At 37.0% G+C, this 13,525-nt stretch overlaps 2 protein-coding genes across 5 annotated transcripts in view; both read left to right on the top strand.

Moving 5' to 3' along the window:
• The window catches only part of VPS13C (vacuolar protein sorting 13 homolog C), a 79,733-nt gene that overhangs the window by 4,955 nt on the left and 61,253 nt on the right, over positions 1-13,525 (top strand). For 2 of the 3 annotated variants that reach the window (XM_048955824.1, XM_048955826.1), the window contains exons 6-15: positions 2,653-2,715; positions 4,245-4,310; positions 5,092-5,201; positions 5,994-6,053; positions 6,669-6,728; positions 7,342-7,422; positions 10,613-10,670; positions 11,554-11,681; positions 12,482-12,588; positions 13,255-13,426. In XM_048955824.1, coding sequence (XP_048811781.1) covers positions 2,653-2,715; positions 4,245-4,310; positions 5,092-5,201; positions 5,994-6,053; positions 6,669-6,728; positions 7,342-7,422; positions 10,613-10,670; positions 11,554-11,681; positions 12,482-12,588; positions 13,255-13,426 — 905 coding nt within the window. The remainder of the gene's footprint in view (positions 1-2,652; positions 2,716-4,244; positions 4,311-5,091; positions 5,202-5,993; positions 6,054-6,668; positions 6,729-7,341; positions 7,423-10,612; positions 10,671-11,553; positions 11,682-12,481; positions 12,589-13,254; positions 13,427-13,525) is intronic. The other variant, XM_048955825.1, reaches the window with a different exon arrangement.
• RPS27L (ribosomal protein S27 like) overlaps positions 1-13,525 on the top strand; it is a 334,929-nt gene that overhangs the window by 320,232 nt on the left and 1,172 nt on the right. Inside the window, exon 5 of one of the 2 annotated variants that reach the window (XM_048955885.1) lies at positions 9,476-9,485. The exons of the other annotated variant lie outside the window; for it this stretch is intronic. The gene's annotated coding sequence lies outside the window, so the exon portion shown is untranslated. Of the gene's footprint in view, positions 1-9,475; positions 9,486-13,525 lie in introns of those variants that run through there. 2 annotated transcript variants of the gene reach the window in all.

Below are 13,525 nucleotides of genomic sequence, written 5' to 3'. Positions count from 1 at the left end.
TCTTTCCTCTCTAGCTTATGCTTAAGAAATGGTAAACAAAATGAGTAACACTTCTTTGTCCGTTGGAAATGAGAATTCAGTTATCTGGAATGGTTTTGTTTTTTTTCATAAAGCTCTTTGGGAACAGGACCAAAGAGAGCAGCTGCATCTCATGAGGCAAATGTTTGTGTAAATCAACATTCATTACTGAAATTCTAAAGATGTTTTAGAGGTGCATGTGAGAAGTCATTCTTTGCTTACAAGAAATTTAAAGGAAAGTGGAAAGGTTTAATGCTTTTCACAAAAAAATAGCAACAATAATGCCTTCAGTTTCTGCTGTTTTTTACTGTATGGTGAAAGATATATGATCTATGGTGGTATGATGATGATGGTGGCAGTGCTCAAGGAGAGGGTAGAGAGATTAAGGAGCAGCAGGGAGTGTGAGCAGAAGGAGCAGGAGGGATATGGAGCTGTTGGAATGGGTTTTGAAAAGGGCAGTGAAGATGTTCAGAGGGTTGGAGCACACCTCTTATGAGGAAAGATTGAAGGATTTGGACTTGGTTAGCTTGGAGAAGAGAAGGCTCTAGGGAGACCTCATTGTGGCCTTCCAGTACTTGAAAGGAGCTTACAAGCAGGAGAGAACCAACTGTTTGCATGGTCTGATAGTGACAGGACAAGGGGGAAATGGCTTTAACCAAAAGCAGAGGAGATTTAGGTTACATGTTTTTACTCAAGAGTGTGGTAAGGTGCTGCAACAGATTGCCTGGAGATTGCCTTGTGAGTGTTCCATCACTGGAAGTACTCAAGGCTGAGCTGGATGGGATTCTGGGCAGCTTGATCAAGTGGTTGGCAACCCTGCCAATAGCAAGGGGGATGGAACTGGATGATCTGCGAGGTCCCTGTTGAGCTAAGCCATTCTGTGGTACTGTGTTGGGTCTGGTTTAAGAAATGGGACTGTCTTGGTGAGGAAAGAAATGTGACACAAGAAAATAGTTAAACGTGAAGACAGCAAATTTTACTTAAAAGTTTGGATCTAAACTATTAAGAATTTAGAACTAATTGGTTAAAATAATTGAATATTTCAGACTGGGTAGTCTGGTTTTATTTTTTATCATAACAAATACTTATGTTAAAATTATAGTACAAAATAGGCTGCTTTGGACAGAGACCAAGCTCTGAACTGATGACAGGTAACTGTGCTTGTTAAAGACCTGATTACTGAAGGTTTTGTGTGATAGGAGGTACAATGGTTGATAAGATGCATCTCTGTGAAAATGGTAATTCTGCAAGTCATGGGCCTTGGAAAAGCTCCTGAAAATGAAATTGTTCGTAGTATATTTGGGGAAAGATAGTCTGTGTTGTAGCTTCTCTGCTTGCTTTATTTTCCAGCTTCAGGACACTACTGCCTTATTCTTGTTTTCCTAGTTTGAAATACATGTTTGCAGTCCTTCATACAACAGTTTACCAGTCTGTATGGAGTGCGGAAATGAACCCTGCTTCATTTTTTGTCTTTAATATGTCAGAAACTATCTGTGAGCTAAGCTACTTCAGTGGATGAATTTTGCAACTGTTACTTCCTACAGAAGGAAAGGAATATTCATAGAGTACAGAAGTTTGACCTTTGCTATAGCCATGCCTAAGCTGTAATTCTTTGCATCAGTAGCAGTGGGATGAAGGGAGAATATAAGAAGAGTTTAATCTAATGGGCAACACTCAAGGAATAGCAGATCTGGAGCTTTGTGCAGTGGTTAGTGCATCTGCAGGAAAGTCTTAGTATTTCTGAAAGAGATTTAATGCCTCCAATGTTTGAAGTCATTGGGAAAGAATTTTTTTAAAATGATACCTCAGTAGATTGACTTGTCATATGAAGAGCTACAATTAGATTTTTACTCATGTTTTGCAAGGCTGCGTTATTAAATTTTTCTCCTGAGGAGTCAGAAACTAGAGGAGCATTCAAACTGGATTATTCTAAATTGCAGTCCTTCTCTTCTAGGTTATTGAGGTCAGGGTGACTTGTCCAGTTCTTGTATGAGGAGATCTCCTGTCTTTGCTAGATACAAAGTTCTTGGGGTCCAAACTGCTCTGCCGTTCTGTGAACTAATAAGAAATTCAGCTCTTTCTAAAAGCTTTTAAACTCACTTAGATGGTAAAAATCTGGGAAATAACTGAATGGAATGTTTTCAGGTCTGTGAATTCTTGGCTTTATTTGCTCTTTCTATTAGTACTCAACTGACATTAATATGCACAGAATCTTAATTCAGTAGATCATGCTATTCAGATGTTGAACAAGATGGTCATGTCTCTGTGTGGTTAGTGTAATGTGATAGAGAAGTGGTAGCAACATCTGCTAACAGAAGCAGAACACTTTCTATTTTCCAAGCTATTTAAATTTGTCAGTATCAGAACTCATACATGGAGACCAAAGTTTGGAACGCTTGTTTCTTGCTGGATAGAGGTAAAAAGAAAATGCCATAATATCCATCTGTAGACAGTCTTTGAAAGTAGGTATTTCTGAAGCAGCTCTGGTTGTTGGGTACTACAATGTGAATACTGTCTTGACACTAGGTTTATGAACTCAGTTATTATAGGAGCTGAATGTAACATGAAATTGGGCTGTTTTCCTTCTTTTAAACAAAATGCATTTTTTGGTTATTTGCTGCCATGTGGACCAAGGTGCTCATTCACAGGATTCCCTGTATGGGCTGGAGAGTCTGATTTACAAGGACACCAAGCCTGGTGGGTATGCATGGTTAATTGCAGCTTATGTTTTGAAACAAGTGCAACAACAAAACCCAAAGCTGCCAAATGTGGAAATAAGGAAACAATGCATGTTTGGTTAGCATGTGCATATCAATGATTCTAGAAATAAGATTTTAATGATTACTGATTCAGGCAGAGGCTTTAAGTGACTGGGGCTCTTCAAGAAGACTGGGAGACCGTTCAGGAAGTTATCTATCATCTATGTCAAATTCAGAGTGTCATAAAATGCTGATGGCGTTCTTCAGCATTAAAACACTGGTGTAGATTTTCTTCTCCTCCCTCCTTAGCCCTCTTATTTTTTTATTTGTTGGGTGACCACTTTGTAAGTACTTACGGGACAGGTTGAAGTCTTGGCTGGCACTTTTTCTTCCTTACTTTGAAGGAATGCGCAAACTGTATAAAAACCAAAGCTCTTCCTCTAAGTTAAACTGGCCTTTGTGCTTGTTTCCAACTTTAGTAGGATGCACCCTTCTTGTGGTACATCTTGTAAAGTTAAGTACAGGCAACCCTATTGCTAGGCTCTTTTCCCCCTTACGGCCAGAGGGGTGAAAGAAATGAGACAACTCAACAAACTGGTTTTCTTTAGAAATGTGGGAAAACAGACCATTAGCTTAATTTGTGGAGTGGTTGTTTTTGTTTTTTTTTGACTGCAATTTGTGTGTGAATATTAGAATTTAATTTCATATGAAACTGTTAAAGAATTATTATTTCTGGTTTTTTTTTTTTTTCTTTTCAGTTTCAGCTGTCATTCATTTAAATTACTTTCATATCCTGCTGTTGATTGTTGTGAGAATCTTACTGAAAAGCCTTCTTTGGTTTTTCTTGTACATCATGAATATCTTAACTTGGAAGTTATGCACTTGCATGGAAGTCTCATCTGGATTTTGACTTCAGTGTTTTTCCCATATGAGTATTCTGTTAAGTGTTTTGTTACGTGCCTTTGCCTGAAGTCATGAAATAAAAGCTTGGAGTACAGAAAAAAATATTCACCAGGGTTCTAATAAGTAGTCATGATTCTGTTTTCAGATCTGCTTTGTACATTGGAGATCTGAAATGAGCTCATTAAAAAGTTTGAGTGTGTATTTGCTGAGAAGCCTGGTGATTATGGCTAACTCCTTAAACTCATGGGATCTTGTGTAACAGCTCTTGAAACGTGCATTTACACTTCCAGTTGGCATAGCCCTCGATCACAGTGCAGTTTGTATACTGAATCTGAAGTTTTTACTGACATGGAGTAGAAAAAGAAAAGGCAATGCTTCAGTTGCTTCCACGAAAGTGAATTCATGTATATGTGAATGATGGAAAATGATGCTCTGTGTTATGAGGATTAGTTGATTGCTTCCTTAACAGCTATGAAATTCTTTAGTTCTTTTAATGAGAGCTTATTAAGGCATTCTGTTTTGACAAGCTAAACTTTCTGCTGTCTTTTCTTTTCTTTCTTGCATTTCTGCTTTGCTAACTTGAATTTTATGCTTTTCCCAAAAAAATTGCTTGCCTGAAAAAAGGACGTAAGCGTAAAAAGTATAAAAAGCATTTTAAGAGACCCTTTAAAGGTCGTGATCACTCAAAAGGTGGGTAAGAAATATGACTTTGATTTTGTTTTTAACTGCTACATAGTTTGCGTGCTATTTGTATTAGTTTCTCTTAGTCTTGCATATGCATCCACTGATTATTTTTCCTTCCCTTTTTGAAAGAGAAAATAAAGTAGAGAGAGCATTTTGTTGTTGGTTATTGGATCAGATACACTTGTGCTTAGTCCTTCTGAATTTTGAATTTACTAACTTAGCTTAAATGATCAGAGTACAGCTCTACTACTGAAAAACTACAATATTTCACAGAGTATCTTTATATTTTCATTTATTGTATGCAAGCTATTTAATCTTCTCAGGCAGTATCAGGCAATATCCTGTGAAAAGCTCTAATGAACTGATCCTTTATTGTCTAAGCATCATCTTCACCTGGGTGTTTTAGGATATTTTGTGCTAAATAACACCTTCTTACCTGTTTTCTAATTGAAACTCCTAGTTAGTTGCTGATGGACTTCTAAGGGGCTTTTGCCTTGGAGGGTGCGGGGAGGTATACCTTGAAAGTCAATCTGGAGATTAATGTAAGCTGCACTATTGTTAGTGAAACTTAGACATAAATTTTCTTACAATTGTGGTGCACAAAACTGATATTACGTTTTCACAATATGGATGTACAGAAAAGGAAAAAAAATTAAGTAGCTAAAAACTCAAGTACCAGGTATTCACATTAGAATAAGTATTAAGTGTACGCTGGAATAGCTGTTGGTGTAGCTAAACTCGATATGTATTGTTTCACTGGATGCTATTTCTTTATTTTATTTTCCAGATAAACCAAAGGAGGAGAAGAAAGATACTTTCTTGGAAAAACTTGCAACTCAAGTTATAAAAAATGTCCAAGTCAAGATCACAGGCATTCATGTTAAATACGAAGATGATGTAAGTACCTGGAACATGCTTTCTCCATTTTATATGACTCTGGTGCAGTCATTATGGTCTAGTCCACAGACACAAACTGTTAGTTACCATTTTGAAAAAATACTGTGACTTCTTATGCGTATCTTAGAATTAAATACTTAAGGTACAACTGAAGGCCAGAGTTATTTTGGATATGTGAAGTAGATAATCTCTATTGTGCATTGCCTGGTGCTGCCTTGCTCGCTAAACTTATGTGGTGACAGTTTGTCATACATTGGTACAAACAGTTGATATGCAGAACTTTTCATTGTAATGACCAGAATTCAGAATGGCAGGGACTTGTGAACTTAAGGATGAGTTGGAAAACAAAAAGTTAAATAACTATTAGCTAATAGGTAGTATTCTATCCCCATCCAGCTTCCTGGATATGAGTGAAGCAGTTTGTGATGAGATAGCTGCATGTAGAGAGGAAGCATTGGGCATAAAACATTACCCAGAGCTATTCTAGATCTGTTTTTAGAGACACTGTATTTACAGTGGTGGGAAGAACGGAAGTCAGAAAGTGCTATAGTTGACTGAGACATGGTACTTGACAGTTCTTCAGTTCTTTACTATACAAAGGTTTAAAAACCTGAAAGAAAATTTCAGAATTGAATTCCTAAGCCTTTAATCTGCAGCTGTATGGTACTGACCCAACTGAATGCTTAAAAATTAAGCAAAGGAAAACAGCTGAAGATTTCAATCAATTTTAATGACATGATTCTTAGTATGTGGTGAGTATGGACAAATAGCTATTCTTTTTCTATTCTGCAGGTTACAGATCCACAGTGTCCAATTTCCTTGGGAATGACATTGGGCGAGCTTAGTTTATTGGTAATATTTGTGTGCATGCATGTGTTCATGGTTTTGATTTACTTACATTTGATTGGGCACCAGAAGAGATAAGTCAGGCATTTAATATAATGCAATTATTGTATGGATATGGAGGGTAAGACAGCCTTTGCTCCATGCAAATAGTCCTTGAAGTTTGTACAAGCAGCAGGGAAGATAACTGAGGAACATCATACTATTTTGTGACAAGCAATTTCTTTTTTCCACTGTTCCAAGTGATCTTTAAAACTGAATGTGCTTAATTTCATAGGAAAGCTTGTTTCCATGTCCAGTAGATAAATTAAGGCAGATGTTACATCGTGATGAAGAATGTGGTATTTTGCCAGGCCTCCTGAGAAGAGAGGAGAGAGAATTTCAGCTAACTTGTTTGCCATAAATACATGGGATTTCATGGCTAGGATAAGGAGTTGAGATCTAAAAGTAACTCACAAATTTGAAATTGGGTTTTGACTTGCATGTATGCAGTCTAGAGAAGTTGACCTCTGTAATCTGGTGGCACCAAAATGATTTATTCTGTGCTTGGACAAATAGTATAAAGCCACAGATGTGGTAGGTAAGATACATCACGGAATGACTTCTGTCCCTTTGGAATTTTAGACAACAAATGAGAACTGGAAACCTTCAATTCTAAGTGATGCTACAAAAGTAATTTACAAGGTAATGTGTTTTGTTTTTTTTTCCTAAATGGCTAAAAATTTTAGCTAGCAACTGTTATTGGAGAGATGTAGTACGCAGGTACAGAGAAAAATTGGAAAAACTGTGAATTCTTGTATTTTACTTAGTATCTTGTATTTACTTAATTTTTTAATAAGTAGAACTGAAAAGACTGGCTTTAAGTAAGGCATACCTTTCTACTCCATAGTTTAAGCAATCAATGCAAACACTGATCTGCTCATAAACAACAATACACAGCAAGACAGAAATCTGTGTAGTAACTATGATTTCAAACATTGTTGTCAAATTGCCATTTCCTATAGTAGTCTATATGTAAAACACATTTGGAATTCAGGTAGTGAAGCGTGTCCTTTTGCTCCTCCCCACCCCAATTACCTTTTATCAGTGTGTGTGAATGTGTGCACTTTACTTGCTAAAAAGCATGCTCTTAATTTTCTTTTCAAAATGGTATTATAAGATTAAATGTGTCTCAGTGCTTACAGTAGATTTGTTGTATAACCTTTTTTTTTTTTTCCAAGTGGAAGCTAAATTCATAGAACGTATTGAATACAGAGTATGGAATCCGTTGAATGCTTTTTTTTTTTTTTCTTTGCAGCTTTTATGCTTGGACAGCCTCAGTGCCTATTGGAATGTATACAGCAAAATGTATTATCACGGCTCCCATGAACAGATACTGGTAAGGTAGAGTTGAATGTTGAGTGGTGCTCCATCTCACGACTGTTACACTGTTTCAAACAACGTCTTATTAGTTTCAGCAGCACCCAACCCCAGACATCTGGTTAGCTCTATTCTGATAGCAGGGTCGTATGTTAATTCATTGTGCCATTGATGGTTAATATGCTTTGGTAGCTCTATGTGTTACCAGCTCCTACAGACTTGGAGATGGTTGGAAACTGGGTTTGTAAGGACAGTTCTATTAGCGTGTGACGTAGTGTGCTCTTGCTCAGTACTGTTTATTAAATGTCTGGGCTATACGAGGTCTTATTTAGCTGCTGTAATGAAAGCTGAAATAGTAAACAAATGTAGAGTTATTAAAATTTCAGAATATTAAACCCTATTGGAGCAGAAACTTTATATTATCAAGATACCTAAGCTGTGTAGGTGAAACTAACCAATGTGATGTAGCCAAACAGAAGAACACATCAGTAAAGCAAAGAACATTGCCAAAGAGAAGAGCAAGAACATCAAGTAAAGAGCATTTATTCTTTTTACTTTTAGCAAACTGTACCTTGTAGGTGGTAACTGTCCACTGTCTGACGTGGAACTTAGAGGAATTAATATAGTATTTCTCTGAAGGTAGCACCCCTCTTTTGGGAAACAGATATGGAAAAATGAGCATGCTTCAATTGTCAAGTTGAAAAGGGTCACAGCTTTACATAGGAAGTACTCAGTAGGACTGAGTAATGACTGAGTATAACTTCTGAAAATGAAACATAATTAAGATAGACTGTGTGGCAGAGATGATGTTGGAAATAATTAAAATGGTAATTACAGGGGAGGGATAAACTCCAGTTTGCATGTATGAGCTACTCGAAGGCTGTGTCTAGTTTCTCTGATTTGTTAGTGTTCTGAGTTGCTGTTAGCTAGGTGAGTAGTGGTGTACTGCAAATTGTAATGTTGTAAGCCTAGGAAATACTCATGAGATAAGGCAGCAATTAAATAAAAGTAAAACAACTTTTACTTAGTCTGAAGAGAAACTGGGAATGTAGCACTACTAATAGGGCAATTATATAGACATAAATTGCAGCTGAGGGCAAACATCCTCTTTCTGCACTGCAGCTGAGGAGTACTTGATTGCGAAAGTGCCTTTGCTGTTAAGTTCGTTTCAGATCTCTGTTACATAAATGTGGTTAAAAGATAGCTGATTTGTAGGTAATGAGAAGCAGCTAGTTATTCTAGAGAGCTGCTGGCTGGTAAATGAATGAATAGTTTATGTTTTGAAAGTGAACTTAGAAGGATTATGAAAACAAGTCAGTTGGCTTGGAATATTGTACATATGACTACTCTTCTTAGTTGATCAGAAATGTGTTTGTTTCATTTTGTGGAGAACGCTGAACACGTGCTGTATATTAATCTGCATTGTACTTTTGGTTTGAATAAGTACGTCTGTGCAAAATACAGTGCATTATTGACACACTGTGTTTATAAATGTTACACAAATGTTCCGTGTATCCTCATACAATATTCCTTGTTTCCATTTCTTCTGCAGTCCTAGTCTTTTACAGTTATCATTTATTTATTTTTCTCTTGTTAACAAAGCATACACTTAACGTGATGGACTTGATGCTAATAAGGAAGTATCCTTCAAAACTGGTAAAACCAGCCAGTCAATAAATGTACTCTGAATCCTTTCTGTTAATGTGGAACTTGAAACCCAAGACCTCCTTCTATTTTAGTTCTGGTTCCCATTGTAGGATAATTTTCATTTTCTAGAAGTTGGAATTCAAGTTCACTGCATGTATAAGATGCTGTGAATATGTTGTTTCTTTGTCCTGTCTGCATACTCTTACAGCTAAAATTGCTCAGGGTGCTTTCCATTATGCCTTTTTAGTTTAGTAGAGATGCTTACAAATTCTTAATAAGCCGTCATGAAGGAAGTGTGGAATTTGGCATGGGTGTAAGATGGCTTGTGTAAATCTTCTCAGCTGCTTATGAAGTCCTTTTCAGTACAGAAAATTCTGAAACAGAGACTAGAATACATTTTAAATGTAGTCTGCAGTATATCCTGTTTCCTGAAATGCTAGGACTTCCGTCTAGATAGGCCATTTCAGTCATACTTGTAAGCAGTATTATCAAGAAATCAGATTTAGCACAGTAGCTGATTGGTCTGCCTCGTAGTTGAAATAAGCTGTGTAATCCATAGCAGTCTGTCACTTTCACAGAACAGTCTTCATATTTAAATAACATGAGCATATGGCTGTTTGTGAGATTAGCTGTTATACACTTAAGCTTATTGAAAAGCTTACTTTCACTACTGGAGTTCAGAAAATGCATTTAAATGCAAATATCTTTAATTAGCATGTGTACTTTTTTGTAAAATACGAAACATTTTAAAATAAGAAATTGGGAAAAGAAATTATGGGAAGAGATTTGTATCTGTAAGATGTTTTCCTTGTAAAAACTCTGCTTGATATTGATAGTCTTTGTAAAATAGGACAGTAACAAGTACTTCATCTGCCTTCATATAATGCATTGTATGTACTGCTTCTTAAAAGTGTGTGTCCTGTTTTAACTGATAGTGCCATTGCAATCCATGAACTAGATGAAATAATTGGTATTTGTACAGCACCTTCAAAACACTGCTGAAGAATTGCAACAGCAAAGAGACCTCATTTTAAATGAGGACTCAGTTCCAGCATGAAGTTGCTCGTGCCTCTCAGGCTCCTGCATTATTTTCCTGACACTGTATCTTTCATTTCTCCCTTAACTGTGAAATATCAGAAGACTGAAACGGCTTCCTTATGGGATAAATATGAGGAAGGATAGATTATGAATATATTGTCTCTGCACCTTCAAGGAGTTTAAAAACAAATACTTCATCTATTACACCACATGCCTGCATGTACACGATTGCTAGAATGTTTTAAATTAGTGAACGCTAGTTGATGCAAGATATGAAGGTTCAGTGAATTTCTGAATGAAGTTGAATTGAGCTGTAATAACATTCTACTTGATGAGAGAAACCTATTGAGTCTGCTGTGTTAAAACATTTTACTTTTAAGTACTTGGGGTGAAGGTTTGGGGAAACTCCTGCAGAAACGTTATTGGAGTTGAACTGTCCTCTAAATTCCTAATGTCTTCTAAATTTTAAGTAGACCAACAGTAAATATCCTTCAATTGCTAGACAGTATCATATTCCTTTACAGGATCAACTGAAAAGAGGAATTCCATATGGTGATAACCAGCCTCAAGACTATGAGTACAGTAAGTAAGCTACGAGTGAGTGAACATACACTGCTTTGAGCATTTTAGTTGGTCTGAACTGATCATACAGGCATATCCATACTAGCTTCATTATGTTTAGGTTTTTGTGAAATTTAACATCGTAGAGGTTTTTTCTTTTTTCTAACTATTGTTGGGCTGATCTCATTTGTTGTATGAATCAAATGTTTCATAGAATCATAGAATGGCGTGGGTTGAAAGGAACCGTACCCCTTGTCCTATCACTGTCTACCCAACTAAAAAGTTGATTTCCCCCCCTTTTTTAATATAATCCCCATTTAAGTACTGAAAGGCTGTAATGAGGTCTCCTCACAGCCTTCTCTTCTCCAGGCTGAACAAGCACAGCTCCCTCAGCCTGTGTTTGTAGGAAAGGTGCTCTGGCCCTCTGATCATCTTTGTGGCCCTCCTCTGGATCCTCTCCAACAGCTCTCTGTCTTTCCTGTATTGGGGGCCCCAGAGCTGGATGTAGTACTCCAGGTGGGACCTCACAAGAGTAGAGTAGGGAGAGACAGTTCCACTCCCTGTCCCTGATGGCCACCCCTCTTCTGATGGAGCCCAGATACCACTGGCCTTCCAAGCTGCAAGAGCACACTGCTGGCTCACTTTCAATTTTTCATCCACCAGGACTCTCAGGTCCTTCTCCGCAGTGCTGTTCTCAAGGAGTTCTTCTCCCTGTCCGTATGCTTATCTGGGATTACTCTGACCCAAGTGCAAAACCTTGCACTTTACTGTGTTGAACTGTTTCTGTGGGTCTTGAGTGTACATATCATATTATGTGGAGTAGGTGATATATCAGGCAGCGGGCTTAAGTATTTTTAAGATGGCTACCTGTATTAAATTAATCTCAATTTTTTAATTTTTTAAGTTTTTAGACCAGTATCAGCCTCTGCAAGAGTTTTTATCAACCCAAATGCAGAAGCAGAACTGAAAACTCCCAAGCTTGATTGTAATGTAGAAGTACAGAGAATTGCTATTGAACTCACAAAGCCACAGGTAAGTTGGGTTGTTGTCAGTTGTCACCTGCTTCAGAGTTTATGAGGAGCTGTATCAGTAATTGTGATTAAAAAATGTGATCCTTGTGTAACAGTTGCTCCCTGCCATTAGATTCAGGCTTTCTGACCTTGTTACCTGCAGAAGCTGTGAGAACAGCACTTGGAATAGAGAACAGAAAATGGAATCTCTTATGATTAATTCTTGTCTCACTTTATCTGCTGAAACTATAAGCCAGCACTGTAATGGGAGAGAAGGAAGGGTAAAAGCAAGAGTAGGAATGAATGGTGTGTACTGGCTTTGGCAACAAAGCCCACTGAAGTACAAAGAAACTCATTTTGATAGCACCTTAGCAATATTATTGCTTATTCAGTTATAATTAGTTATAATACAGTTGCAGTGTATTTTTAGCTCTCATCGATTCCCAAATGCAGTCTGTATTGAGAACAGTGCCAAGATTATTAGTGCAAATGCAGTTCCAATATTGAGGCAATTTTATATTGACAAGGAAGAAAATAAGATTTGAGAAAGTTCTAGACCGTGTTTTGAGCAGGTGAATAGAAGTAAGAAAAATAGATTTGTTTTGTTTTTCAAGAAAACCAGAATTTCAGATGGCAGCATCCTCCAACAGCAATAGGAATAACTGTTGGTCTACTTTAAGTAGCAATGAAAATGCATAGGCCTACATTTCTGTGTAGTTTGGGGAGCACTGAAGGCAGCCTTACGAACATATATTTCCACTGGAAATATTGCATGTAATGAAATCCGAACTTTTGCTTAGGAACTTGTTTTCCTGTGTTTAGTACCTCAGCATGATTGACCTTCTGGAGTCCATAGATTACATGGTTCGCAATGCACCGTACAGAAAATTTAGGCCAAATGTACCTCTGCATAAAAATGCCAGGCAATGGTAAGTTGCATTGAGTCATGCGCTCTCTGGGAGATGTGTTGAGTCATTTCCAGTCTTATCATCCTCCTTTGTGGATAATGTGCTTTTAAAACTGGGTTGCATGTGTCATTAAAACTTAACGTAGCTTTGTGTAGCCAAGTAAAAATAGTTTGCAGAGCAGATTATGTGAAAGATCCAGGTGATAAAATGACTTATAAAGCTAACTTTGATCCCAGAATCTCTGAACAAAACTCCAGTGATCTCTCTAAAGGTCAGAGTACAATTTTAGAAAAACTAAAGAAAAAATTAGTACATGTATTACAAGGGAAACGTGTCAACTGTAATTTTAGTTCTTAGTTCTGAGCTGATGACATTTTTTTATGGATCTTTTTCTGAATAATGAATTGATGCTACTTATCAAAGTGCTTAAATGTTCTTTATGCTTTTATAGCCCAGATTTGTAAACATGTGGAAGTCAGTAGCGAATATGAATTTATAGTTCATCAGACATGGAATATAAGCCTTCAGTCTTTTCATGAAGTGAAGTAGAAACTGTTTAAAATTTTATAAGTGAATTGCTTAAATGAAGAAAGTGTTTGCGTATTAATAAAATACTCCTTCTGCAGTTTCTAAGTTGCAGGGCACAAAATGAAATATGAAATTATTCACATGTGGAATTTATTGTAGGTGGAAGTATGCAGGTGACAGCGTTCTTGAAGTTCACATCAAAAGATGTACTCGAATGTGGTCGTGGAGTAACATAAAACAACATAGGCAGCTTCTGAAGAGTTACAGAAACGCATACAGGAACAAACTGACACAGAGCAAACTGTCAGAAGAAACGCAGAGACAAATTCAGGTATGCAGTGTTTCACTCAAGGGCAAATATTTTTTGATCCCTTGATTACATAATTCTTTAAATATGCATGACAGCCATCAAGATTGATGGTTTTCTTAG

This window comes from Lagopus muta, chromosome 10, assembly GCF_023343835.1.
Source record: "Lagopus muta isolate bLagMut1 chromosome 10, bLagMut1 primary, whole genome shotgun sequence".
Classification (NCBI taxonomy): Eukaryota; Metazoa; Chordata; class Aves; order Galliformes; family Phasianidae; genus Lagopus; species Lagopus muta.
This window is presented reverse-complemented; position numbering and strand designations above follow the sequence as displayed.